At 53.6% G+C, this 27,451-nt stretch overlaps 3 protein-coding genes and 1 long non-coding RNA gene across 15 annotated transcripts in view; 2 read left to right on the top strand and 2 right to left on the bottom strand.

Annotated features, from left to right (window-relative positions):
* GON4L (gon-4 like) overlaps positions 1–16,855 on the top strand; it is a 68,065-nt gene extending 51,210 nt beyond the window's left edge. For 4 of the 6 annotated variants that reach the window (XM_081825454.1, XM_081825452.1, XM_081825455.1 and 1 more), the window contains 16 exons: positions 199–367; positions 1,618–1,762; positions 2,957–3,107; positions 5,509–5,625; positions 6,005–7,648; positions 8,271–8,526; positions 9,117–9,301; positions 10,171–10,368; positions 11,439–11,582; positions 12,099–12,242; positions 12,345–12,464; positions 13,543–13,656; positions 14,123–14,333; positions 14,748–15,381; positions 15,472–15,574; positions 15,909–16,855. In XM_081825454.1, coding sequence (XP_081681580.1) covers positions 199–367; positions 1,618–1,762; positions 2,957–3,107; positions 5,509–5,625; positions 6,005–7,648; positions 8,271–8,526; positions 9,117–9,301; positions 10,171–10,368; positions 11,439–11,582; positions 12,099–12,242; positions 12,345–12,464; positions 13,543–13,656; positions 14,123–14,333; positions 14,748–15,381; positions 15,472–15,574; positions 15,909–16,058 — 4,485 coding nt within the window. In that variant the 3' untranslated portion in view covers positions 16,059–16,855. Of the gene's footprint in view, positions 1–198; positions 368–1,617; positions 1,763–2,956; positions 3,108–5,508; positions 5,626–6,004; positions 7,649–8,101; positions 8,527–9,116; positions 9,302–10,170; positions 10,369–11,438; positions 11,583–12,098; positions 12,243–12,344; positions 12,465–13,542; positions 13,657–14,122; positions 14,334–14,747; positions 15,382–15,471; positions 15,575–15,908 lie in introns of those variants that run through there. The other 2 variants (XM_081825453.1, XR_014146683.1) reach the window with 2 other exon arrangements.
* MSTO1 (misato mitochondrial distribution and morphology regulator 1) lies at positions 13,879–20,467 on the bottom strand. 7 transcript variants are annotated; one of them, XR_014146686.1, is made up of 15 exons: positions 20,317–20,467; positions 20,086–20,221; positions 19,592–19,661; positions 19,423–19,498; positions 19,108–19,162; positions 18,882–19,020; positions 18,588–18,705; positions 18,380–18,514; positions 18,118–18,270; positions 17,704–17,835; positions 17,449–17,630; positions 17,115–17,219; positions 16,921–17,033; positions 15,496–15,705; positions 13,879–14,068 (listed from the first exon to the last, which is right to left on the bottom strand). XR_014146686.1 is itself a non-coding variant. In XM_081825472.1 (14 exons), the coding sequence occupies exons 1-14, from the start codon at positions 20,398–20,400 to the stop codon at positions 14,061–14,063; spliced, it is 1,506 nt and encodes a 501-aa protein (XP_081681598.1). In that variant the 5' UTR covers positions 20,401–20,467; the 3' UTR covers positions 13,879–14,060. The 7 variants fall into 7 exon arrangements, 5 of the variants coding, with proteins under 5 accessions (XP_081681598.1, XP_030887517.2, XP_030887520.2 ...); XR_014146685.1 differs by having other exon boundaries at positions 14,852–15,705; XM_081825472.1 differs by lacking the exon at positions 15,496–15,705.
* A 3,246-nt stretch (positions 20,468–23,713) lies between these two features.
* Positions 23,714–25,128, top strand: LOC145722399 (uncharacterized). Its single transcript, XR_014146688.1, has 2 exons — positions 23,714–24,509; positions 24,752–25,128. It is a non-coding gene; the product is annotated as an uncharacterized LOC145722399 (long non-coding RNA).
* A 1,174-nt stretch (positions 25,129–26,302) lies between these two features.
* The window catches only part of DAP3 (death associated protein 3), a 26,742-nt gene continuing 25,593 nt past the window's right edge, over positions 26,303–27,451 (bottom strand). The window contains exon 7 of the mRNA XM_081823228.1: positions 26,303–26,317. Within this exon, the coding sequence (XP_081679354.1) occupies positions 26,303–26,317 (15 nt within the window). The remainder of the gene's footprint in view (positions 26,318–27,451) is intronic.

A 27,451-nucleotide genomic window follows, 5' to 3' on the forward strand; every position in this document is an offset into this window, starting at 1 on the left:
AAACACAATCTTTGAGTATCTGAGGACTCAGCAAAAGAGTAGTCTTAATGGAGTCATGTTAATTATGGAGGACTTTATGATGATTTTTATCTGTTTCAGTCCTCTAGCAGGAAGGACAGATTTTCCCTCGGAGGCTAGTGAGGGCTACTGGTATTAAGTTTCTGGGGCTGAGGTCTCCTTTGTGCCCTGTCTCCCCAGAAAGAGCTGGGCACCTTCGCTCAGAGCTCTGTTGCGCTCCACCAGTCCATTCCCGGCTTTCAGACCTTGTTCCAGCCCTGCAACCTGCTGGGGGCAATGCAGCTCGTTGAAGACTTCAACACGCACGTCAGCATCGACTGGAGTCCTCGCAAAACTGTCAAGAAGACTGGTAGGGGACCCATGTCCACTTCTGCTTTTTGCTTGCCTTGAGTTCTCTTGAACCTCCCTTCCCAGGAGACAGGACAGGGGACATCTATAATGTCATCCTTGGTACCCACTATCTACGTTCCAGGAGGTCATGATAGTGTTTGGGCTTCTGTGAGGGCTGGGCGATGGACAGGACGGAGCGGGGGGCAGGGCTGGGTTGTGGTCCTCGGCAGATGTGAGGGCGGGAAGCAGCGGGAACAAGGTCATTGGGGTCTGGGGAAGATGAAAGGCCAGTGGTTGAAGTTGGTTCGTGGTCAGGTTTTTATTCTCTGCTTCGTTAAGATACTTTTATTTCCCTTCATGATTGCAGTGGTATCTCCATTTTGAATGAAATGTTGATTTGGGAGTTAGGTACAAATTAGAGATGTACACTTGCCATGTTCAGTATTTTAAAGGCTTGTGCAGGTTTGCTTTCTGCCATGCATTTTTTAGTAATTTTTGAGAACACATTTGCTATTCCCTTAAACTGAGTAATTGCTCCTGATTAGTTTCATGGTTTAGCAGATGAGTTGTGGTTTGAAATCCCTCTTAGCATTAGATTGAATTATAGTTGAATTCAGGTGCATTATGTTATCGACACTGATCTCAAATGACTTTCTTAGCTCTCTGATGGTAATGAAAACCTAACATCATGGCCTGGTCGTAGATTACACATACAGTGTCCCGTGTTTTTCTTCTGGGGATACAAAAATACCATTTTTGGAAGGGGAACTATGGATATAGTGGTGCTTTCCATGTCTAGAAAGGCAGACGTGCCTGGAACGAGAGGCTTAGGCAGCAAGGCAGAAATGAGTGAGACTGAATTGCCTTGTTCCCAACCCCAGGAGGAATCTGGGAGGACTTGCTGGAAGTTAAGTAAGAATCAAATCAGATAAAATCTGGAATACCAGATTGGTGAGGGAGATGAAAGGAGTTGGCATCTTATCCTGGAAGAAAGGTCCCTCCCTTGCAAGGCCTTCGGGGGTGGGGGGAGGCGACGGCAGCATTTGGGTGTGCGCTGTGTGCCCCGGGTGGCTCGCCCCGTTACAAGTGTCTGTGCCGCGGAGGGGACAGTGAGCGTGTCTGCGTTTAGTAGCACCGAGGATGCTGGGAACTTCTGCGGGAGGGGAGGTGGGGACACCCCCAGGTAGGGGCAGCTCTAGCTAAATGCAGGCTTGCATTCAGAAGCTTTTGTCCTGGGATTTCATTTACCACAGAATTGTTTCCTCACAGCGGACGAATTTCCCTGTTTGCCAAAACAAGTGGCTTGGATCCTGGCCACAAGCAAGGTTTTCATGTACCCGGAGCTACTTCCAGTGTGTTCTCTGAAGGCGAAGAACCCCCAGGATAAGATTTTCTTCACCAAGGCCGAGGACAAGTAAGGGTTTGCCGCGGGGCAGCAGAGGCCCCGAGGGCGCCGGGGAGAAGGCCTGGTTCTTCTCTTGAGGAGCTGGGGGCAGGCAGGCGCGCGGTCGCCGGCTCGGACGCGGAGGGCCGGAAGCCGAGCCGGGTGCTGGGCGCAGCTCTGCGCGGGTTTGCTCGAGCCCGGACACTGCTCCTCTTGGGGAACAATGTGCACTCTTTGGAAACATTTTAACTTGTTTTCTCTTTTTTATTTATTGTAAAAACCAATCTCATAGTACTTTTAGAGACAGTTTTTCAAAGGAAAAAAATTTTTATCCATCATCCTAACCACCCCATGACAATGATTTTTTTTTTTTTAAGTAACCTCTGCGCCCAACATGGGGCTCGAACTCACGGCCCCAAGATCGAGAATCAGATGGTCTACTGACTGAGCCAGCGAGGCGTCCCCAATGATTTTTCATATAATTATTGGCAATTTAAGTATAATTTTGTTTTGCCTTTTTTGACCTAACATCTTGAAGTTGTTTTTCTGTGCTCTGTGCTGGAGCACATGCCTTCCTGTAGGTTCTGTGTGCTGTCTACGCAGGTGATCTTCCATGGGCCCTGGGACAGCCCTTTTACGGGCCACTGTCTCATTTTTTCTCCTCTCCTGTTTTGCTGTTAGTGGGGCTTCGGCAAGGATCTTTGCATATAGAGCTTTTGGAAGTCTTTTGAGTTTATCCCTTTGGGTAAATTCTCAAGCGTGAGATTATTTGGTAAAGTAAAGAACATTTTTGTGGCTCTTGATGGTATTGGCCCACTGCCATCAGTGAATTGCGGTAGATAGGTAACCGCAATCATCTGGCTTATGTCGGGAGGCAGTATTGGTCCTGATTTAATACGTCTCACACCGTGCCCATTATTCATTTCATATTTAGCCCCATTCTCCTTCCTTTGAATTTCGTTTGTACTATTAGTGTGAAGCACGTCACGATCTGACATTTTTTAGTGATTCATGCCCATTTTTCTTCTTCCCACTTGACTGGGAACCCCGGGTTGCGTCTCCGTCATTGTACCTACTTGCCATGAGTAAACACCTGCAGATCTCTGCGGGGCAGCCATTGGCTTGCACAAGAATGAGGTGGGGTGTACCCTGTGGGCTGCTCTGGGGAGAGGGCGTTCTGCAGAACAGAGTAAGGCGAGATTTAGGTCATGGCTCCTTTCTCAGTTTGTTGGCTTTAGGGCTAAAGCACTTTGAAGGGACCAAGTTTCCTAAGCTGCTGATCAGCAAGTACCTCCTCACCTGCAAGACCGCCCACCAACTGACAGTGAGGATCAAGAATCTCAACATGAACAGAGCGCCTGATAACATCATCAAAGTAAGTGCTTCCTGTGAACTCCCCGGGGTCTCGCTCGGGCTCAGCCTCACAGCAGAGGGCCCTGGTTCCTACCACCAGAGCTGGGTCAGTCCCCCTCTGGCTTTTCCAGGGACATTGACTCTTGTTCTTCTCTGGAGTATCATCTTCTTCCTCTGTTACGGGTATTTCTCCTAAAAATAAAATTACTCCAACTTTTTTTTTTTTTTTAAGATTATTTATTTGAGAGAGGGAGAGAGCATGAGCTGGGTGGGGCGGGGCGAGGGAAAAGCAGACTCCCCGCTGAGCAGGGAGACCGACTCAGGGTTCGATCCCGGGACTCCGGGATCATGGCCTGAGCGGAAGGCAGATGATCAACCGACTAAACCACCCAGGCGCCCCCAAATTGTTCCAACTCTTAAAAAATTTCTCAACTTCACATTTCCCTCGAGCCGCTTTCTGTCTCTTTCCCGCTAGCCTTCTTGAAGGGTAGACAACACTCCACTGTATCCTTCTCCTTTCCTTTTCCGTGTGGGTATAACCTTGTGTATACATATTGTGTATAGAGGTTTTTGAGGGTGGTGTGTCTACGTCTCTATCTGGGTGGCTTGCTTGTCGTTGCCACCACTTGATGCTTTGGGTTGAAGCCTTATTTAGTAAAGTGCAACATGGGTGACAAAGACTTGGGCCTCCCACAGCCCTGCCATCATCACAGGCGTCTCTGTCCCCCGGTTCTCCCACTAGACCACGGTGTTGGTTAGATTCAGGGCTCACATTGTAAGCGTATAATTGCTTGGTACGTGTCCCTGCCAGCTGAGCTGTGGTGTAGCGTGATTGCTTTGCTTTCCTGCCGACATGTTTTTGTGGAGTTGGTAATTGCATTTGGCGGAGCCGGTGGGGCTTGGTCTCGGAGGTGTGTGTTACCTGTTCAACACTGGAGTTTACTTCAGTGCTAGGAATCTCTGGTCGTTTTCAGCTTCCTGAGGAAGCCTCTCCCCAACTCCGCTTATGTGTTCCCTCTAAACGTGTTGCTCTCTCCGCTCGCTACACGAACGGCTTCTTGGGATTTTCCTTCCCCCATCATCATGGGTTGGTTTTGCTTCTTTCCTCTGTGCATCCTCCTGGTCCCCGAACCCACATTTTTCTTGATTTTACTTCCTTCTTTTAGTGGAGCACATCCTCATGGCATTCTGGGGAAGAGTGCTTGAGAAACAGGTGAGAAACTGGCCGTATTCCCGGTGTTCACGCTGCGTGGACGGGACCGGAGGCCGCATCCTGGTTTGTGTGTGTGACCAATGTCACCGTGCGACATAAGGTCTTACCTTTGGGAGAAACTGGGGGAAGGCTACATAAGACCTTTCTGTCTTATTTTTGCAACTGCTTATGAATCTAATTATTTAAAATGAAAAGTTTTTTTTTTTAAGATTTTATTTATTTATTTGACAGAGAGAGAGAGAGATAGCGAGAGCAGCAACACAAGCAGGGGGAGTGGGAGAGGGAGAAGCAGGATTCCCTTGGAGCAGGGAGCCCGATGTGGGGCTCAATCCCAGGACCCCGGGATCATGACCTGAGCCGAAGGCAGATGCTTAACAACTGAGCCACTCAGGCGCCCCTAAATGCTGCATTCTTAAGCTTCTTCTAACGCATCTTCTTTAACCACCACAACAGCCCCATGGAGTAGGTTCTCTTATTATCTCTGTTTTACAAATGACAAAACTGAGACTAAGAGAAGTTGAGTAACTTTTCCAAGATCATCATGCTATTAAGTGATGAAGCTAGGAATTGAGCCCTATGGTCCAAGTTCTAAGCCTGGGACTTTTTTTTTTTTTTTAAAGATTTTATTTATTTTTTTGACAGAGACACAGCGAGAGAGGGAACACAAGCAGGGGGAGTGGGAGAGGGAGAAGTAGGCCTCCCGCGGAGCAGGGAGCCCGAGGCGGGGCTCGATCCCAGGACCCTGAGATCATGACCTGAGCTGAAGGCAGATGCTTAACGACTGAGCCACCCAGGCGCCCCTGATTTCTGTTTATTTACTCTTAAAACTGCCTCAGTCTATTCTTTCCCTTCCCCTCTGATGTCCTTTGCACCATTACTTCCTTAGTAGGAAGCTTCGGTGGGTCGCGGCTGAGGGTTAAGGTGCTGTGTGAAGGAGCAGATCTGAAGGACAGGCTCCGATCTTCTCTTCCTTTTCTCTGTGACCTAAACTTCTCTCTGTCTGATGATCATGAGTGTTGCAGAATTGTCATTAGGATTGAGAGCTTAGTGTAATTTGAAATGCAGAGCATGTAGCATGTGCTGGTTATGGTCATGTGTGTACTGGGGGGGGGGGCGGCGTCTCAAACTGCCGCACACTTTGCTCCCCAGCCTGACAGAGGGCAGAGTTTCTGGAGAGAATGTAACTCGTGTGTCATTTCTTCACTCTCAGTTTTATAAGAAGACCAAACAGTTGCCCGTCTTGGTGAAATGCTGTGAAGAGATCCAGCCCCATCAGTGGAAGCCACCTGTCGAGAGGGAAGAGCACCGGCTTCCATTCTGGTTAAAGGTACAGCTTTCCTCCTCGAAGTGTGTCGGAGGCAGAAGGACACCAAGCCCTGGCAGAGACGCCAGGGGTAACTTTACACTCCTGGTGGAGCTGTAGCTCAGGGACGGGCTCAGTGGATCTTCCTTCTTCCCCCCTCCTCTCCTGCTGCTTCCCCTTTCCCCCACGTGACTCTGCCACCTCTGAAAAATAGTGGGTAAAATGATACGGCGTTTCTAGAGCATGTAATTAGGGTGTAGTCTTTAGAAATTGGATATCCTTCAAGAAAATTCCTTGAAAAGATTTTTTGAGACTGTCCTGGAAAGGCCCCTAAAATCTCGGAAGCCCCGTTCTTTTCTCCAGGTTCTGACGTGTGCTGGATCAGTGTGTTCTTGTTCTCTAGGCCAGTCTGCCTTCCATCCAGGAGGAACTGTGGCGTATAGCGGACGGTGCCAGAGGGGTAGGAAGTGTGACTGGACCTGCTGAGGGCAGTTCAGAGCCAGGCCTGGGAAAAGGCAGCTCGGAATTGGGGAGTGAAACTCTGTACCCACTGCTGTTGCCCAAGGGTGTAGTCCTGAAACTGAAGCCAGTGGCCAACTGTTTTTCCAGGAAGGCCTGGAGACAGAAGCGGCCATCAGTCCTGAAGCCCCTGCTAATCAGACCGAGCCCCTCTCTCCAGCCCAGCTCCACCTCTGGGAAAACACCAGCTAGGTCAACTCTGTCCGAAGCCCCTCCGAGCAAAATGGTGGTCCGGATTCCTCACGTGATCCAGCCAGCCACTGTCGTACAGACGGTGCCCGGTGTCCCTCCACTGGGGGTCACGGCGGGGGAGAGTGTGGAGTCTCCGGCAGCGCTGCCTCCCACGCCCCCTGAGCCCCAGACCCTGCTCTCCTCTGCCCCTGTGCCCAAGGTAATGCTGCCCTCACTTGCCCCTTCTAAGTTTCGAAAGCCGTGTGCAAAGCCAAGAGCCTCCAAGAGAAAGGGGGCCAAGGCCTCTCTGTGTCTGGAGCCAGCCTCCCTCCTCCACCCGGTCCCGGTTATCTTCACCGTGCCCGCCACCACGGTGAAGGTCGTCAGCCTTGGCAGTGGCTGCAACGTGATCCAGCCCGTCAACGCAGCCGTGGCCCAGACTCCTCAGACCATCCCCATCACCACCCTCTTGGTTAACCCCACTTCCTTCCCCTGCCCATTGAACCAGCCCCTCGTGGCCTCCTCTCTCCCACCCCTGATTGTTTCCAGCAACTCTGTGAGTCTTCCTGTTCCCTCCACCCCTGAAGATAAGGCCCAAGTGAATGTGGACGTTGGTTGTCCTTTGGTTGAAGGGAAAAATGCCTTTCAAGGCCTAGAACCCAAATTAGAACCCCAGGAACTATCTCCTCTCTGTGCTCCTGTCTTCCCCAAAGAGGAGCACAGCCCAGGGCCCCCAGCAGCAGATCATGTGTGCCAGGAAGAGCAGCCAGAGCACAGTGCCTGTGGCTGGACTCTGGTGAAGGCCGAGGATGGGAGGCAGGCTCTGGAGCCACTGCCTCCAGGGGACTTGCAGGAAATGGTCAAGATGGAACCTCAGGACCCCGGGGAGGATGACTCCAGTGGGTCCCCAGGGCAGGACACCTGTGAGGACAGCAGAGAGGAACGTTCTGTGGGATTGGATGCTGGCTTCCCAGGTGAGGAGCCGAGTGGTCCTAGTGAGCTCAGGAGACAGCCAGCCTTCCAGCAGGAGGACGACAGAAGTGAGCCAGCTAGAACCTCGTCAGCTTCTCGGGAACCTCGGGATGAGGGAGACTCCGGAGATGTGAGCAGAGGATCTCCCAAGATGGCTTCTTCCTGCGCCGACCCTGAAGTGCGCAGCAGCCCCCCAGGCAAGTCTGAGGACCTGGCGAGCGCCGTCGGCCAGGCGCTGGGGACCCCAGCTGGGCCGGAAGCTGGGGGCGAGAAGGACGGGCCAGAGGAGGAGGAAGAGGAGGACTTTGACGACCTGACCCAAGATGAGGAGGATGAGATGTCCTCAGCCTCTGAGGAGTCTGTGCTCTCGGTCCCAGAGCTCCAGGTGAGAGCTGAGGAATATTCTCAGGTGTTCTGTGGCCTCAGTAATTTGCTTGATTTGTTGACAGGCCACCTGCTTGCTTGCTGCACTTAGTCCTCCTGTCATTTTTTTTTTAAAGATTTTATTTATTTGAGAGAGACAGCATGAGAAGGGGGAGGGGTCAGAGGGAGAAGCAGACTCCCTGCCGAGCTGGGAGCCCGATGTGGGACTCGACCCCGGGACTCCAGGATCATGACCTGAGCTGAAGGCGGTCGCTCAACCAACCGATCCACCCAGGCGCCCTCCTCCTGTCATTTTTATTTGACTTTTGAATACCGTGTGGGACAGTTTTGGGGGCGGGGGGTTGAGGTGAGAGGGGAGGAAGAGGTGAACTTTTAGTTGGGTGTTGTGTGTGACTCAGTCACTGAAATGTTAGATTGAATCACCTGTGCGCAATTTAAATGCCTAAACATGTAGATCGTTAAGTGTGGATCCCAGCAAAGGAAAACTGTCTTCCCGGTAGAAAGCGACCTTTCCAAACGCCTCTTCCCCCACCTGCTGCTGGGCTGGCAGCCCAGCTCTCCCTGCACTGGTGGCCTGTGGGGAGCCGGCGCCAGCCCTGCGGACGCTCTCGGGGGCTTTGCAGGAAACAATGGAGAAACTGACCTGGCTGGCCTCTGAGAGGCGTGCGGGCCAGGAGGGCGAGTCCGAGGAGGAGAACTCCCAGGAAGAGAACTCTGAGCCTGAAGAAGAGGAGGAAGAAGAGGCAGAAGGAATGGAGAGCCTGCAGAAGGAGGACGAAATGACAGACGAAGCTATTGGAGACCCTGCTGAGAAGCCGCCGGCCACCTCCGCGTCGCCCAGGACTGCTCCGGAAGCGGAGGCTGGCAGCGCCCCGCCGGGTGAGTGGTGAGCCTGGTGTGCAGGGCGGGTCTCAGCCGGCCTCCTCTCTAAGTGCTGTGCCGAACGGCTGGTCCGAAAACCAGGTGTGAGATCGAAGCGGACGTCCTCTGGGCCGCCCCCCCGCACGCTGCCCTCCCCCAGACATGCTTGCCTGGAGCCTTTGCGGAGAAGCGTGCTCAGACATTTCAGATGTGACTCCTACCGGCCGCTAGGTTTGTGTTAGGTTCACACAAGCTTTTAACGCTGGTTCTCAATCCGTCTGTCACGCGTGCAGCTAAGAGCTACGTTTGTTTGCGGTTCCTCCCCAAGACCAGTGCGTGAGAGCCCACCGTGAGCCCGTGCCCCCGCTCAGGACTCCTGCTGGCTGCGTTCCGCAGCTGAGGGCCCTCCCTCATCCCGGGGGTGGCACTGTGCCATCGCTGCGGGGGCTGCCCTGCCACGCCATCGTGCCTTCCTGCCACGTTCCCGCCAGCTTCTCCCGAGGCCGTCCCGGACAGCCAGCGGGATTTGGGTGGGCTGGGTGCGTGTGGCCAAAGGGAGGAGTGGGGTTGTGGGGCCCGACAACCATCTTTCTCGCGTGTTTTCCCAGGAGAGAGTGGCCGAGCTGCTGGGAAGGGCCGGGGCAGTCAGCGAGCTCGCAGCAAGCGGGGAAGCCGGGCCCGGGCCAGCAAGGACATGTCCAAGCTGCTGCTGCTGTATGACGAGGACATTCTCGAGCGGGACCCCCTCAGGGAGCAGAAGGATTTGGCCTTTGCTCAGGCTTACCTGACCAGGGTAGGCAGGGACTGCTTCCCGCTACTGCCCGTCCCCCCAAATGCGGCCACTTCTCCTTCCAGGGACCGGTGTTGAAAACAGTCTGATTTTCAGGCCACACGGCCGCCTCGTGTGCCTCTGCCTTTGCTCTCTCCTGGAATTGCCCTCAGATCTGAGAGAGACAGGACCCAGGCTTCCTCGTCCACGGCTTGTTGTGAATCCCTGAGCATCACCCCTCTGTTGTTCAGAAAGCGGGGAAAGGTGGCGCCACCATCATCAGTGAGAGGGGTGACTTCGCTGGGTTGGCTAAAGCGGGCCTTTCCCGAGCCCTCGGCAAGAGAAGAAAGACCGTTGGTGCACTGGCCAGAGAGTGGACTCCGGGAAGTGCCCTGGTCTTCGGAGAGCTGACCCCACTGTGCCTGGCAGCTGCCCTTGGCATGCAGCCGTCTGGTTCCTTTATCCCCCCGGCGGTTCAGCCTGCCAGCAGTGACGGCCACGCCTTCTGGTCTGCTGACAGTTGACGGCGTTCCTGACGTACGCGCTGTCGGCCCGCGGTACCACGCGGAACTGCGTGTGCAGAGCACTCCTTGTCTGTCTCAGTGCGGGGCTGAGATCAGGAGGGAGAGGCTAGGGCCGTGGGCTGGAGACACGCTCGCTTGGTTTGGTAGGGAGGGCTCTGGCCCCTGGAGAACGAAGGCGTGTCAGAGGCCGGCCAGCAGGGGAGGGGCGGTGGTGCCTGACCCACTGCTCCGTGTCTTCCGTGAGCAGATCTCAGGAGCTGTGGGAGGGGTAGCCTCCGCAGGGTGGTTCTGGGGCTCGGTGTGGGGACTCCTCCTCCTCGATCCGTACGGCTCTTTCCTGTCCTGACGGCGGAACGTCTTCCCGCGTAGGTACGAGAGGCGCTGCAGCACATCCCTGGCAAGTATGAGGACTTCCTGCAGGTCATCTATGAGTTCGAGTCCAGCACTCAGAGGCAGACAGCTGTGGATCTCTACAGAAGCCTGCAGGTTCTGCTCCAGGACTGGCCTCAGCTGCTGAAGGATTTCGCTGCCTTTCTGCTGCCCGAGCAGGCTCTGGCCTGCGGATTAGTGAGTGGACGCGTGAACGCCACACCTGGGGCGCTGCTGGGTCCGGGGACAGGGGACCTGAGTAGAACTGGTTAACACCATCCTCGTCTCTCGGCGACTCCCGGTCAGACAGGCCCTGCCTTGGCCCCGGGTGATCAGCGCCCCCTTGTTTCAAGGGGTGGTCTTCCCAACCCCTCTTCTCCCATTTTCTTTGTAAGTGCAATGAGGGGTTGTACCCTCAGTCGCCAGTGAAGACCGTGGGTGAATCACGCACCCTTTGCTCCTCCCTGTTGTAAAACAGGTGTCCGTTCCAGCAGATACTTACTATGTGTGTCTAGTGCATAGTCAGGCAGGGTTCCCGGTCCTAGGAATATAGTAATTACAAAAGAACGATGTCCTTGTTCTCATGGAGCGTCCATTCTCTTGGGGAAAGTCAGGTGATAAACAGTAAAATATATATAGTGAATGTACATAAGGATCACACAGTACACATGAACAGTAAAACGTATATAACGGGGGCTAGAGAGCTGCAGGGGGCATGGGCGGGGGCGGGGCCTTGCAATTCTATTTTGCACACGGTGCTCGGGGATGGCCACTGCAGAAGGTGACATTCAAAACATTGGCCAGTAAGGGTCTACACGCGAGGGATGTCTCACGAGCTCGGGAGGGGGAGACACGGGAATGAAGGGTGGAGTGCGCTCTTCTGGTCGGCTTGAGGCAGTCCCGTGGTCCCGGGGGGGGGGGGGCGCACACCTGCACGTGCTCTCTCCCCGTGTGGGGAGCAGCATGGGTGCGAGCGCTCTGTAGACGGTGACGAGCTGCGGCGTCTGATGTCACAGCCCGTGAGACAGCCAGCAGCTTGACATTCGCACATCTCCGGACGCTTGCCGTCCCGTCCTAGGAGTCTTGGGTTGGTCGCCTTTGCAGCCCAAGGTGCATAGATGCCAGGGTCTGAGGTACCGTCTGGCGGCTGTAAACGGGCTCCCCGTCGCCCCCGCTTCCCAGCCCAACGCTCTTGTTCGTGGGCGTAGCGCCCTCCGGTCCGCGCTCGCTGTGCACGTGACACTCTTACTTTCTTTCCACTGGGGTAGTTTGAGGAACAGCAGGCGTTTGAGAAGAGCCGCAAGTTTCTTCGGCAGCTGGAGATTTGCTTTGCAGAGAACCCCTCGCACCACCAGAAGATCATCAAGGTCCTCCAGAGCTGTGCGGACTGCCTGCCCCAGGAGATCACGGAGGTGCTCTTTCCTGTCCTGCTGGCATCTGTGCCCGTTCTCTTGCTTCTGGGGTACCTTGGACTTCCGGAGGGGATGAAGAAGGCGAGGACTTTTTTCGGCTTTCTTGAAGCATAAACCCCTGGAACAGGGGGTGCTTGTCCCCTGAAACCAGAGCCTGACTGAACTCAAAGGCTCAGGGTTGCCATTAGTGCCTGGAAGGGAAGTTCAGGGAAGGAGGTGATGGGGCCTGGGGGGGACTTGTCTCCTCGCTGTGCTCGGGTTGCTGCTGGGGCTGGAAATCAGGAGGCCAGGGTGCAGAGTGTGGTCATCAGGGATCAAACATATTATTAATTCCCCTCCAGTGTAGGCACGCGAGCAGGGAGGGGTCGCTGAAGAAGTCTTAGCGGTCCAGGAGAGGCTTCCGGCTGTCCCTCAGGAGACTAGGAGGGTAGACCTTGGGGGCGAATGGGACTGGTTTGGGACGGCAGCCTGGAGAGGCCCTGGACACTTCATCCTTCCCCCGACCACTCTCCCCAGCTCAAGACGCAGATGTGGCAGCTTCTGAAGGGCCATGACCACCTGCAGGACGAGTTCTCAGTCTTCTTTGATCACCTGCGCCCAGCAGCCAGCCGGATGGGGGACTTTGAAGAGATCAACTGGACCGAGGAGAAGGAGTACGAGGTACCGGCCCCGAGGCTGCAGTGGGCTTGGGAAGGGGGACGGCCACGCGTCGGAGGGGTGCCTGCCCAGGGTCTGCGCTGAGGGGCCCCTGCTCCTCCCCAGTTTGACGGCTTTGAAGAAGTGGCACTGCCCGATGTGGAGGAGGAAGAGGAGCCTCCCAAGATACCCACGGCCTCCAAGAGCAAAAGAAGAAAAGAGATTGGGGTCCAAAATCATGACAAGGTACCCCAGGTTGTAGGGCGTCACCCGCTTGCCATAAACCAGGCCTTGAGTTTTCTGCGTTTCTCTGGCTGGTGCGGTGCGTGGCCTCTGGGGCCCCAGGCAGTCGGGTCAGGCTGCAGAGCCCACCGGGGGGCAGGGGGAGCTGCCGAGGAGGCTCCCGCACAGCTGCCCCATTACAACGATGTTTCCCCCTCGGCTCTCTGGCTTGGAGTGGTTTCTCTTGCCCTTGGGTCTTGATTCCTTCCTTTCTGTTAGCGTGAAGAGGTAGAACCGAGCATCCCCACTTAGCAATATCGGTAGCAGCTGATAGTCAGCTGTGTGACAATAGGTGTGTACCTCTCGGAGGTGTTGTACCCGGATCATTCCCTCACTTCCCTCCACGGCAGGGCCACGAACAGATGGCTCTTGTTTGCATTTGACCGAAGAGGAGAGGGACGTGCAGTGCGAGGCCGGGGCCGGGGCCTCGTGTCTCCTACGTGGCAGTGCTGGGGTGCGGACCCCGGCGGTCTGGAGTCTGCTCAGACCCACGGCCCTCCGCTGCTCGCCCAGGAGGAGTCCGTTTTCCTCTTTTCTTCTTCCTTCGGCAAAACTGCTTCTTAGCAGCGGGATGACCTAGGGCAACTTACTGAATCTGTGTCAGCCTCGTCGTCGTCCGTGGGGGTAGTAACGGTCCTGGCACCTGGGGTCCCTGAACAGAGAGTGTCCCTGAGAGGGCCTCCCCGTGCACAAAGCAAGCCCCGCGCCCCAAAGGGGTCGGCGGAGGGGGCAGAGCCCCGGGTACAGGGACGCGGGAGCCAAGGTGGTCGGTCATCCCAGGACTTTGCCTCCAGTTGTATCTGACTTCAGTATTGAAACGTCCAGGCAGCTGGGCTAGGTCAGTCCTCCGGGTCGCGGCAGGATCGTGGCAGGGAACGCCGGCGGGCCGTGGTTGAGTCTCCCCAGGCCACGGGAAGAGCTGCAGTGCCGCCAAGCATGCTGGGTGCTGGTCGGGGCGGCTTGCTCGGGTGGCCTGCAGCCCGTGTGCTCTCTGGGCACCGCGCACGCTAGCCGGCCGCTAACCAAGCCCAGTGTCTCCTAGGAGGCGGAGTGGCCAGACGGAGCCAAGGACTGTGCCTGCTGCTGCCATGAAGGAGGCCCTGACTCCAGGCTGAAGAAGAGCAAGAGAAGAAGCTGCGGCCGCTGTGGCAGCAGGGTGAGCGGGGGCGGGGGGCGGGGGGCGGGGGGCGGGCACAGGGGCCGGGCCCCGGGGCTGCCTCCCGGCGCTGGGCCGGCTGCTATCCCCGTCACGCAGTGAGTGTGTGTGCGCCGGCCAAACAGAATCCTGGACAAGTATGTGACGGATTCTGCTTTTTAAAGATAATCCTGTGGGTAAGGAAGGCTTTTGAAATTGGAACAAAATGAACCACTTCAAATATTTCTCAGATTTCTTTTTTTTTTCTTTCTTATGAAATACACAGACCCTAAAAGTAATGCCAGTTCTCTAGGGTAGGGTTGGTTGGCAGCAAAAAGAGAGTCCTTGGTTCGAGGAGTGGGAGAAGCGGACTTTAAAACTGTCAGTTGACCTGCTGAACATTGTGGCCGGGCTGCTTCCCGTGCTCAGGCCCCTAAAACAGAGGCCGTGTGAGGACACGCTTGACCAAGAAGGCTGTTCCCTACAGGTCTGTGACAGCAAGTCCTACAAGAGCAAGGAGCCCCAGGAGTTGGCGGGCAGCAGTCCCCACCGGGAGGCCAGCCCTGGGCCCGGTGCTAAGGAAGCCGGGCAGGGCAAGGACCTGCAGGAGGAGGAGGCCCCCGAGGAGCGAGAGAGCACGGAGGCAGCCCAGGACCAGCCTGGCAGGAGTGTTGGAAGCGGAGGGACGCCTCTTCCCGGTGAGCCCCGCCTCTGTCCCTGTTCCCACCTCATTCTAACGTGCTTCAAGCAAGAACGTCTTCGAGCCAACGCGCTGCCCATTAGATTACTCAAGTAACAGATCCTCTGTCCGGCCTTAGCTTTGCTGTGGCCTCTGCCCCCTGGCAGAATTGGGAGTGCTACCACCTGCATGATGCGCACTCTCTCCCCCTGCCCTCCTGACCCCCGTGATCTGCACCCCGAAGACTCGGTCACTCTGGGCCGTGGCAGAAACCCGTATCACCGTATAAGCGACTTCAGGCCCCACCCTCGCCTCAGTCTTTGAGGTTGGGGCTCTGTCAACAGTAATCAACCTGCATGGCCCTGCGGTAACTCGGGGTTCTAGGTGCATCTTGACCCTGTCTGTACCCTCAGATCTTTACTTTTCTCCTAAGCAGGATTGGCAGTGGGGAGCACTGTGCTCTCCCCTCAGGAAGTGACTCTTACAGACCAGCTCGTCCTGGATGACCCACGGCCCTGCTCGCCGGAGACCCCTCACCTTCCCTCCAGTACTGGGGCCATGCTCTGCACTGGGAGGAGAAGCCAGGCTGGGCAGGAGGTCCTCTCCTGCCCTCAGGCATCCCCCAGACTTCGGAAGGAGAGGGAGGACCAGAAGGCAGTGGGTGAGCCAGAGGCTTCCATGCCTGCCTGGGAGGCTTCGGAAACAGAGAAATGGCCTGGAACTGTTGAGCCCCCTGCTTCCTTCCTGAGTCCCGTTTCCTCAAGGACCAGAGACGTGGGGAGAAGACAGGTGTCTGAGAGATCAGATACTCCAGAGAGTTGGTTGCTGGCAGGCAGAGCTGCAGTGAAGACAGGAAACAGGATGTCCCCTGTCCGTGAATCTCCTTCATCAGGAATTGACACCTCAGAGACTTCTTCCAAAGCCCCTAGGGCAGGTCTGGCTAAGGACAGTGGAAGCCAGGGCAAGGGTCCAGCGGGAGAGCCACACCCAAAGGCCACAGAAGCGACAGTCTGTGCCAACAACAGCAAGGTCAGCTCCACTGGGGAGAAGGTGGTCCTGTGGACAAGGTAGGTAGGGGTGGAGGACGTGTGTGTGTGAAATTCGTGGAACACATCCACGTTCCTAATCTGGGACTAATCGTGATACGTGGTTTCCAGGGAAGCTGACCGCGTGATTCTCACCATGTGCCAGGAGCGAGGAGCACAGCCACAGACGTTCAGCAGCATCTCCCAGCAGCTGGGAAATAAGACCCCCGCCGAGGTAAGTGGCTTCAGCCCTGCTAGAACGTCAAGCCCCAGGGAAACCGAGGAAGGGACGGGGTGGCCAACCAAGAGACAAGCCCCAAGGGCCCAGAGGAGGGGCTTGACTCATCAGGGCACATGGCAGTGGTTCTAGAAGAGAAAGGGCACTGGATTTTGAGGTAGAATCCCAGAGATTCCGTTCTGGTTTGTTTTTAGGGCCAAACCTGAAGCCTCTTGAGTTCCCTTATCTGTGGAGGGCGCAGCCCTCAACACCTTACTGTGTGGCGCAGACGAGATTGTTCCCGTCAGCGTGCGTGCTTAGTGTATGTGGGAACTGCACCTTCTCGCCCTAGGTTTCCCACCGTTTCCGAGAACTCGTGCAGCTCTTCCACACGGCCTGCGAGGCCAGCTCCGAGGAGGAGGAGGACGCCACCAGTACGAGCAACACAGACCAGCTGTCAGACCGCGGGGACCTTCTGTCTGAGGAGGAGATGGACGGGTGACTGGGCACGCACGCCTGTCGTCTGCACCACCGGCCCCCGCCGGCCCCCCGAGGGAGGGCGCTTGTACTGTGCAGGGGTGCCCCTGAGCTCAGGACACAGAGCCGCAGGGGCTGTGAGGACAAGGACAGAGGCAGACCGGGGGCTGGACAGCCGTGCCCGCGCAGGCGTCGCTCAAGGTCTTGGGAAGCTACGTGTGCTCGGCCCTGGGGGGGGGAGGGGCTCAGCTCCTTTGTTCCCCTTGGTCCCACGGCGCGTATTTATTGAGACCTGATCGCGGCATTTCTAAATGCAGCACATTCCGTGCTGGTGTAGGCAGTCCCAGAACACGGAGTCCTGCACCCACGGTGTTTATTGTAAAGCAGCGCTTTCCTTTGCTCGGAACACCTTAGTCCGCGAGGCCATCGCCACCCTGGTAGCACTGGGCCAGGCTGCCCAGCTCCTGCAGCGCCTCCTCCACGTCCCCCTGCTCCACCCCGGCGTCCATGAAGCTGGCCCAGCGCCGCACGTCCAGTTTGCCGAGCTCTCTAGCCAAGTCTCCCAGGGCCCGGCCCGAGGTGGAAGAGGAGCAGAGGGCCCCAAGCACTGGAATGCTCTCCACAGCTGTGGGGGGACAGAAAGGGGAGCCTGCCCTGGGCTCTGCTGCTGACAGGGAAGTCTGGGTCTGTGGCAGACCTGGCAGGGGCGTGAACCCCGTGAATCCTGAGCGCTGCCCCCTTGGTGGACCAGTTCCCCAGAGGAGGCCACTCCCCTCAGTGGCTGCAGTGGCCTCAGTGAATAAAGGGACGTTTACCTGTGGACTTCCGTGCCTCCCTCTGGTCACACATACAGTGCGAGCTCTCATGTCCCTTCGCCACCCACGTACCTGCCCCCAATGGCGGGCCATCCAGAAGCAAACCGTGCCGGCTGAGGCTTGGGGAGAAGAGGCAGGGGTACGGAGGAACCACCTTGCAGGGCGCCAGCAGCAGGTGGGTGGAGCTGGGGGGTAAGAGCAACAGCTGAGCGAGAAGAAGGTGAGCAAAGTCGGGCGTGGGCGGGGAGAGCCGGCCTCCCACTGACCTCCTGACTCCAGGCTGCTGCTGCTGCAGATACTGGGCCAAGACGTCTTCCCCAGTGTCGCACGCATGGAGCGGTGAAGGCAGACGTGTCCCTGGGGCAAGCCGGCTGCCGGAATAAAGCCAAAACCACCTTTAGTCTGCGGCAGTGTGGATATGGAGCTGGGAAGTCTTGGGTTCTCAGGCCATCAGCTGAAGCGGGGTGCGGAGGGTCTCTCTCTCTCTTTTAACGTGGGGCAAAGGGAGGAAGAGGCAGTGCTCTGCGGATGCCCAGAATTGTTACGGAGAAAAGGATGTGAGAAGTCTGACAAGGGCTCCTAAGAACCACCCGTCCTCACCTGGTGTGGCATGCTTTGTCTAGACCCCTCAGCACCACTGACTGGGCAAAGCGTGTTCCAGAAGGATCCCCACATGCAGACAGTGGAGTCCACGCCGTGGCTCCTCCAAGCTGCACCAGGGCATCAGGAAGGGACTGGCCTGGGACCAAGGGGAAAGGGATGGTTGCTGCTGCCGTCACCACCTAAAGGTAAGGGAGAGATCACGTAACTGAGCTTTTTCTCAGCGCTGACCCGACCCTTCACAAAGCTCCACACCTTTTTCCCAGAGGAGTTCAGCATATCAGCCAGATGAACCATGGAAACCGGTGAGGAACGTAGGCGGTAGGGAACAGTGACTGTGTCCAGGGCTGTCGCCAGGATGGCAGCACAGTGGAAGGGTAGAGTGGCCTGTAAAGAGGGTATCGACAAGGGCCCTTAGCGTTTCGGTCTGGAGGGCAGAGCGTGAAGGCAGAAAAGATTCCTAATGGCAGAGAGGTCCGGGTGCTTTGGGACAAAGCAGGGTTGTGCTTGGCCCAAGGCTGGACAAGCAGAGGACAGTGTGCTGTATCGCGGCTGAGTTCAAGCAGAGGCTTCGCGAAGAGAGCTGGTAGCAGAGGTGCGATGGTGGGTCAGGATGGTGGTGGGAGGGCGCTGCTCTACCTGCCATGTGAACAAGAGCTTGAGCCTTACGTCATAATGTAGGTGAGGGAAGGTGACCGGAGGCTCAGGTCGCAGTCCCAGGCTCCCGCCCAAGGACAAGGGGCAGACCAGAGAGCTGTGAGCAGACATGTGCACCAGGCCAAAAGCTGTGTTCAGCAGACGATAGATGTTTTTCTGGGGCTCCTGGGGAAAAAAAGGGTAATTGGTTTTAAGCACCTTTCTCCCTGGGCTGTCATCCCCTCATTTTTCCCTCCCTGCCCCTGGGACTGCCTTTTCCCCAGGTTCTACTCACCCCAAGACTGTAGGGACCAGGGAGCAGGCCCCAGGTTATTATTCCCCGCCCTGAATACTCGTCCTGTAGCAACTCTGTGGCCTTCGCGCCTACCCCAGAGAAGCCATTGTGCAGGTCACACAGGATCTGGAAACCCTGGAAGGAGGCGAATAATGACAGACAGGACGAGACAAGGCTTCTGCCCGTGCCCCCCACGCCCTCCGGCTACCTGCAGGTAGTCACATTCCTCCATGTAGAAATGCAGTCTATCCTCCAGCTCTTCCAGGTACCTGGGCTCCTTCAGGACACTCTCGCCTTGGCCAAAAGCCTCTAGGCGGCCTGCTTCCCTGCCATGCATGAACACAGTCCTGACTTGCAGGAATCCCGCCATTCATCCCTCCCCTACCGCCCCCCCCCACCAAGATCCTGTGTTCAGGGAGGGCAGGGAAGATGGCCTCCAGAGCCTTATTCAACATCGGTGGGGACCCAGGTCCTTGCTTCACAGCCTCTGCGGCCCCCATACCCATCATGGTTGTACTTCTGAATCATACAGATGCTCCGGGGATGGAGATGGACGCGCAGGAAATCTGACCAGACTCTGATACTGCTCTCTGTGGGGATAAGTGGTTTGGGGGCTATAGCAGCAGGGAGTGGTGGGGGACCTGAAGGAAAAGCAAAGGAAAGGCACATTTCTTTGTGTTCCAGTTCTGCCCGGTTCCCCATCCCGTAGTACCTGGTGAAAGTCTCACCTTTGCCATTGGGGATGGGTTTGACCCTCCAGATACCATCACTACTCAGCACTCCCTGGGAGGGATGAGAAACATCTGCATTTAGCTCCAGCCAGTCCAGAAGGAAAAGTTAATTTATTCTCCCTGATTTTGCTGGCCACACCCTACTTTCATTCATGTAGTCACATTTCTTTAAGAAAAAGTGCTTTTTCCTAAAATGCTGCTCCAAGCTATTTTAAATGATCAAAATCCTTTTTTTTTTTTTTTTTCCTGTGTCCCAATGGGGGCAATCTAGTTATAGCGCTGGGTTTAAAAGCTTAGAGCAGAGGCCCTCACCTCTGCACTCAGAAGATCCTGGAGATAAGGATTTGGGGGATAGAGTTCCTCCTTGTGCGTGGTGAGCTTTCCCTGCCTGAAAGAAGACCGATTGGTTGATGACAGGGACGGTTTCAGTGATTCTCAGGCTTCCTGTGCACATCCCCCCTCCTCTGAGGACCGCAGATACCATGCTATCGCTGCATCTAGCTGTCTGTCTCCGTAGAGGCCACCTTCTTGTTTTAGGGAGCTCAGACTACCTGTACAAAAGAGAACAGGTGCTGTCAGGTCAAAGCCTAGCCCCTCCCCGCCTTCAGCTAATCTTCTTGGGGTCTCCCGACAGCCTGCTGCCACCCTCCCTCCAGCCCTTGGCTCTTCCAAGCTTTCTTGAATATTCAGGAGTTGGAAAAAGCCCTTGTCTAGGACAATCTGGGCACCATCCTTCCATTCCCAGCTCAGCCATGAGCTGTGGGGCCCTTCGAGGGGGCCACGATTCACCACCTCGCCGTCCCCAGGAACGAGGAGCCCGTTCCAGAGTCGGGTCGTGAACGGAATAAGGCGGTGCCCTCCCGTGGCCAGCGGTGCCCGCGGCTGCTCCTCGCTGGTCCTGCAGCCTGGGGCGGACGCGAGCACCGCACGCCCGGGGGACGCCTGGGCGCTGGCTGACCCCGGCCACCGCCTCACCCTTCAGATCCATGAGAATGAGCCTGGGCGTGTAGGTCTCCTGGCCGTGCGCCGTCCGGCCGGCCCGGTACAGGACGTCGGGACACAGCTCCCCCGGCGGCTCCCTGGCATCGGTCGTGGCGCACAGCGCAGCATCCTGGGGTGACACGGAGGAAGGCCCGGCCTCAGCGGGGACCGCAGGGTCGGGCCGGTAGCAGCGGCCCCTCGGGGGCAGCCGACCGGAGGCCTCACCTGCTGGTTCCACCAGTGCGCTCCCACGAAACCCGCGAAGTGGCCTAACTGCAGCGTGAGCACCTCCCGTGCCCCGCCCGCCATGCCGCTCGACTCCGCCGGGTCGCGCAGCCGCGACCGGCCAACTCCTCCGCTCGGAGCCGATTGGTTCGTAGCTTTGTGGGCGGGACCTCGTTCCCCGTGCTCTATTGGTGCACCGACACATCCTTTCCCATCAGATAAGCGATTCGTCAGGCGTCGGAGGCCCCGCCCACACCCCGCGCGGCCTGCGTGGGACGCGCTCGCTGGGGGGCGGGGTCCGGCGCGGCCGGAAGTAGCGGGGCTTGCAGGGGGCCCTCGCCTGGCCCGGCGGTCGGTTCACGCGGGTGGCTCTGCGCAGCCGGTTCCCGTCGAGGCCGCGGTCTCTCCTCAGGGGCCGCTGCCGCTTGGCCGACGGCGCCTCAGGAGACACACACACCCCTGGCCCGGAGACTAGGCGCCCCTCTTCCCGCGCCGGTCCCAGCCCTCCTGGCTTCCGACCGTGAGGACTCTCCTGGCTCCGTGTCACCTTACGGGAATGAGGCGCCCTACGCGGTCCTTTGTCGACGTTGTCGGAGAAACTCTTTCCCCACCCCTGCGTGTACTTGCAGCCCCTTCCGTGGCCTCGTTGTGCGGGGACTCCGCAGACGAGGGCTCCGCTGACTCCGGGACCGGGGTCGCTCCAGCGTGCGGCCGGCGGGCGCTGCGCTGAGCCTTCCTGTGCTCCGGCGCCCGCGCTCGGCTCGGCGGGGTGAGGGCCCGGGGCGGACGCGGGGCCCCCGGAGCAGCCGCGCTCGGCTCGGCGGGGTGAGGGCCCGGGGCGGACGCGGGGCCCCCGGAGCAGCCGCGCTCGGCTCGGCGGGGTGAGGGCCCGGGGCGGACGCGGGGCTCCCGGAGCAGCCGCGCTCGGCTCGGCGGGGTGAGGGCTCGGGGCGGACGCGGGGCCCCCGGAGCAGCCGCGCTCGCCTCGGCGGGGGCTGCGTCTGGAGCGGACGCGTGCGGTCAGAAGGCTGTGCTCGGACTTCGTAAATAGCACTAACTGTCTTCTCAAACTCATTACCAGTGTAAACCAGCAGCGTAGGGCAGTTTGAGTTCGTGCTCCATAATCTTTAAAAATTGTAGTCCTAATCACTGGTGTTAATTACGAGGTTGAGAACTCTTTTTCATACGTTTATGAGCCATTTGGATATCCCTTTTTTGTGAACTGCACGTTCAACTCTCTTGGCCATGTTCTTTTGGGTTGTCTCGCTGATTTGTAGGAGTAAGTACTTTATTGGGGATACAAACCCTTTGTCAGTTTTATGTGTTGAAAATACTGTCCTGTCACTCTGGTTGCCTCTTCGTTTCCTTAAAGGGAGTTTTTTAGGAGAATAGAAGTTTGTTATTTTGTCTTTTTAAATGTAGTCACATTTATGGACCTTTTCAAATATTACTAATGCTGTTTATGTTATGTTCTGGGCTCTTGCTCCTGTCTGTTCCAATTTCACAGGATATTTAAAAAGTGTCTTAGAGTCCCCAAGGAGACTAAAAAAGGGGAGGGTGTTAGGGGTGACAGAACAGCAGCTAATAAATGTAGAAGGAAGGATAGAATGTAGATTGCAGCCATCAGTTTAACAGTTTATTCAGATGAGGATCATCAATGGATGTTAAAACCTTTGGGTGATAATTTATGGGAAAACGGGATGGTTTCAGGATTTCAAAGTAACACTCTACTTGTTCATTACATTGAGAAAGCTCCTTTTACAATGATGGATGCCAGAATTAACCAAGTGATCAAATTTAGCATCACCAGAGTGAAACAAACTGCAGTGATGTCAATCAAGTGTGGTAGATAGAAAGCATCAGCTGTGTATCGTGTTTGCCAAAAGCATTTAACCTGTATCTGAAGGGAACAATGAGACAAATCCAGAATGTGGACAGTCTGTAAAATAACGGGCCTGGCATTTTCAAAAATGTCAAATAACAGAAAAACCAGAGGGTCTACTGAAGCTAAGAGGACACTAAAGAGAGAGTTCAGCGTAAATGTAATATGTGAACTTTGATTGGAACCTGGATTGGAGCGGGGGTGGGGTGGGGCAGCCACTGGGATAACTGGAGAAATTTAAAATTAGAGCACATTAAAAGAAAAAAGAAAAAATAGAGCACATATTAGAGTACATTATGTCCATGATGGGTTTCTTTGGTTGGTTAATGATATCCTGGGTATGTAGAAGATCTTATTCCTAGGAGAAACGTGATAAAAGACGTGTCTACAATTTACTTTCAAAGGATGACACAAAGGAAATAAATATGTAGAAAGATAGAACTAGTGTGACAAAAGGTTAACAGTTGAATCTAGGTGAAGGTTATATGGGATTCTTTTGTACAGCTCTCTGCATTCCTGTAGGTTTGACAGTTTTCAAAATAGTGTAAAAGGTGAGAGTAAGTCTTGTCTATTCTGGGCTTTTTTATGGCCACATATAATATTTAGAATTAGTTTGTCAAGTTGCACAGAAAAATTTAAAAATCTCTAGGTGTTTTGACTGGGATAGCCTTGCATCTCTGTAGATCGTTTTGGGGAGAATTGACATCTTTACGGTAGTCACTTTTCTAGTTTTTTTTTTTTAAGATTTTATTTATTTATATGACAGAGAGAAACAGCGAGAACAGGAACACAAGCAGGGGGAGTGGGAGAGGGAGAAGCAGGCTTCCCGCTGAGCAGGGAGCCCGATGTGGGACTTGATCCCAGGACCCTGGGATCATGACCTGAGCCGAAGGCAGACGCTTAACGACTGAGCCACCCAGGCGCCCTCACTTTTCTAGTTTATATTCTACCATTGATTGAGGCCTTTTAAGTTTTCTCCAATAATATTTTATAGATTTATTTGTAAACATCATATACATACCTTGTTACATTTATGTTTTATCTATTTCTGTTGCTATTGTAAATGAAATCTTTAAAATTTTATTTTCTGGGGGTGCCTGGGTGGCTCAGTTGGTTAAGCGACTGCCTTCGGCTCAGGTCATGATCCTGGAGTCCGGGGATCGAGTCCCACATCGGGCTCCCTGCTCGGCGGGGGGTCTGCTTCCCCCTCTGCCCTCTTCCCTCTCGTGCTCTCTGTCTCTCATTCTCTCTCTCTCAAATAAATAAATAAAATCTTAAAAAAAAAAAAATTAAAATTTTATTTTCTGTTGTTACGGAGAAATGCAGCTGATGTGTATACTGACATATCCAGCAACACTGCTGTGCTCACTTAGTAATTTTAATAATTTATCTGTAGACTCTCGGATTTCTACACCATCATATCCACAAATAATGATGATTGTATTTATCCCTTTCCAAATCTTATATATAACATTTTGTTTTCCTCATCTCAGTGTATTGACTAGGAAGAATGGTGTGGAATCAAATGTCTTGTTCCCCGCCCCCCCCCCACCCTCCCCATCTCAAGGGGAAGCTGTAACCCTTCACTTCCTCATGTGGACTGAAGAATTTTTTTTTTTTTTTTTAAAGATTTTATTTATTTATTTGAGAGAGAGAATGAGAGACAGAGAGTACTAGAGGGAAGAGGGTCAGAGGGAGAAGCAGACGCCCCGCCGAGCAGGGAGCCCGATGCGGGACTCGATCCCGGGACTCCAGGATCACGACCTGAGCCGAAGGCAGTCGCTTAACCGACTGAGCCACCCAGGCGCCCCGAATTTTTTTTTTTTTTGAAGATTTTATTTATTTGACAGACAGTGAGAGAGGGAACACAAGGAGGGGGGAGTGGGAGAGGGAGAAGCAGGCTTCCCGCGGAGCAGGGAGCCCGATGCAGGGCTGGATCCTAGGACCCTGGGATCATGACCTGAGCCAAAGGCAGACACTTAAGGACTGAGCCACCAGGCGCCCCTGACGTGGACTGAAGAATTTTTGTCGGTACTCTCTGTTGTCTTGTGGGAAGTTTTCTTCTTCTTCTTCTTTTTTTTTTTTTAAGATTTTTATTTATTTATTGAGAGAGAGAGAGCATGAGAGGGAGGATGGTCAGAGAAGCAGACCCCCCGCTGAGCAGGGAGCCCGATGTGGGGCTCGATCCCAGGACCCCACGATCATGACCAGAACCAAAGGCAGACGCCCAACCGACTGAGCCACCCAGGTGCCCCTAAGAGTTCTGTTCACGAATGGATTTGGAATTGAAGAAAACTTTCTCTGAATGAAGGTGATAATTTTTATTCTTCCTTTGTTTTGCTAATGGGATAAATTATAGTTTTTTCCTTTTTTATTGGAGTATTGTTAACATAGGTGTTATATTTCACATGTACATAGGTGTTATATTAGTTTCACATGTACAATACAATGATTCAGCAGTTCTGTAAATTTCTCAGTGCTCATCAAGATAAGTGTATTCTTACATAGTTTGATTTTTTTTTAAAATAATATTTTTATTTATTTATTTGAAAGAGAGACAGCAAGAGCGAGAGATGGAACACAGGGGGAGTGGGAGAGGGAGAAGCAGACTCCCAGCTGAGCAGGGAGCCTGATGCGGGGCTCCATCCCAGGACCCTGGGATCATGACCTGAGCCGAAGGCAGATGCTTAACGACTGAGCCACCCAGGCGCCCCTACATAGTTTGATTTTTGCATATAATCTTATCTTGTATTCCTGGAATAAACCTTGACTCATTTATCTTCTATTAAAATGTTGGATGGATCTGATTTGTTTGGGATTTTTGTATCTGTGTTTATGAATGAGATTGGCCTATAATTCCCTTTTTATGTAATGTTTTTGTCATTGTTAAACATCATTTTGTCATGATGTTAAAACAACATCAACATAATTGGCCTCAAAAAACAAGTTGGGAAGTATCTTTCCTTTTTCAGTTTTCCCCTAGAGTTTGTATGAGATTGGCATTATTTCTTCTTTAAGTGTTTGGTAGAATTTACTGATGAAGTCATAAGGGCCTGGCATTCTTTATAAGAAAGTTTTCGACTATGAATTCTGTAATAGTTCTATCTTGAGCCACTTTCGATAAGTTCTATCATTCTAGGAATTTGTCTCTTTCATGTTCAAGTTCAGTTATTTCCATCAAATTGTTCATAATATGCCCATTTAATCTTTTTTTTTTAAGAGGGTGGGTGTGCATAAGTGGGGGAGGGGCAGAGGGAGAGAGAGAATCTCAAGCAGACTCCCACTCAGTGTGTAGCCCACCTGGGGTGGGGGCAGGTTGATCTCATGACCCTGAGCTCATGACCGGAGCCAAAATCAAGGGTCGGATATTCAACTACTGCGCCACCCAGGCGCCTATTTTATCTTTTTTAATGTTTTTAAGATCTGTAGTGTTAACCCTTTATCATTTCTGATGTTCCTTATTTCAAAGGTAAAAAGTCACTTTCACTTTTTTCTTGAATATTTTCACCAGATGCTTTTAAAAATTAATTTTAATAGCATTTTTAATAGATTTTATATATTTATTTGAAAGAGAGGGCATGTGTGCACGAGTCAGGGGGAGGGGCAGAGGGAGAGGGAGAAGCAGGCTCCCTGCTCTAGATCCCAGGACCCTGAGATCATGACCTGAGCTGAAGGCAGACACTTAACTGAGCCACTCAGGCGCCCCCAATTTTATTTTATTTATTTATTTATTTTTTTAAAAGATTTTATTTATTTATTTGAGACAGAGAGAATGAGAGACAGAGAGCATGAGAGGGAGGAGGGTCAGAGGGAGAAGCAGACTCCCTGCCGAGCAGGGAGCCCGATGCGGGACTCGATCCCGGGACTCCAGGATCATGACCTGAGCCGAAGGCAGTCGCTTAACCAACTGAGCCACCCAGGCGCCCAGGCGCCCCCAATTTTAATAGTATTTTCAAAGAACTAAATTTTTAAGTTTTGAGTTTAGTACTTTAACAGTCATTTAGTTTGAATTACTTTCATTTCCATTCTGATTTTTTTCTCAGAAGAGTATTTCTTAATTTCCAAACATAAGGAATTTTCTGTGCATGTATTTGGTATTCAGTTTTAGCTTAAATTGCACTGGGGTCAGAGAACACCATTCGTATGATTTAAGTTCTTTGAAATTTGTTGATATGACCTAGTGATAGTCAACTTTTGAACAGGTATAGGTGTGCTTAAAAGGAATGTATATTCAGAAGTGTTTGGGTTAATTAAAAAATACTTTCATTAAGACAAATTTGTTTATTATGCTACTAGATTATATGTTCTAATTGACTTTCATCTATCAGTTACTTAAGTATATTAATTCTCCCACCACGGTGTATTTTTCTGTCTATTTTGTCAGTTTTTATTTTCTGAGGTTATGTTATTAAGGCATACTACTTTATTTTTTAAAATATTAACATGTAATGTATTATTTGTTTCAGGGGTACAGGTCTGTGATTCATCAGTCTTAACACAATTCACAGCGCTCACCACAACACATACCCTCCCCAGTGTCCATCATCCAGCCGCTCCCCTCCTTCCCCGAAACCGAGAGTCGGTCGCTTAACCAACTGAGCCACCCAGGCACCCCCTTTTGTGATTTTAAATGTTTTAGTTTACTTCATATATTTGGCTCTGTGCTACCTTTTGAGTGTCTGATGTGAAGCAATGGCCCAAATTCATCTTTTTGCATGTCCATTATTACCAACTATCTCAGCATGATTTGTTGAGGATTATTTTTTCCCCCAATAAATTGTCTTGACATCTTGACTGAAAATCAGCCGACCATAAGTAAAAGGTTTTTATTTGGATTCTCAATGTTGTTCCATTGACCGAACCACTCTCCTTATTGCCCATACTACACTGTCTTGATTACTGTAGCTTTCTGTGATGTTTTGAAAAAAGGAGGAGTAAGTCCTCCCAGTTTGCCTTTTTAAAAAATCATTTGGGGGGCGCCCGGGTGGCTCAGTCGTTAAGCGTCTGCCTTCGGCCCAGGTCATGATCCCGGGGTCCTGGGATCGAGCCCCGCATCGGGCTCCCTGCTCAGCGGGAAGCCTGCTTCTCCCTCTCCCCTACTTGTGTTCCCTCTCTTGCTGTGTTTCTGTCAAATAAAATATTAAAAAAGAAAGAAAAAAATCATTTGGACTATTCTAGGTTGTGTTTGTTTCTGTATAAACTGTAGGGTCAGTTGCCAATTTTTGCAAAGGAGTCGGCTGAAATTTTGATACT

Source organism: Leptonychotes weddellii, chromosome 6 (assembly GCF_054177405.1).
Source record: "Leptonychotes weddellii isolate Sample4059 chromosome 6, ASM5417740v2, whole genome shotgun sequence".
NCBI classification, from domain to species: Eukaryota; Metazoa; Chordata; class Mammalia; order Carnivora; family Phocidae; genus Leptonychotes; species Leptonychotes weddellii.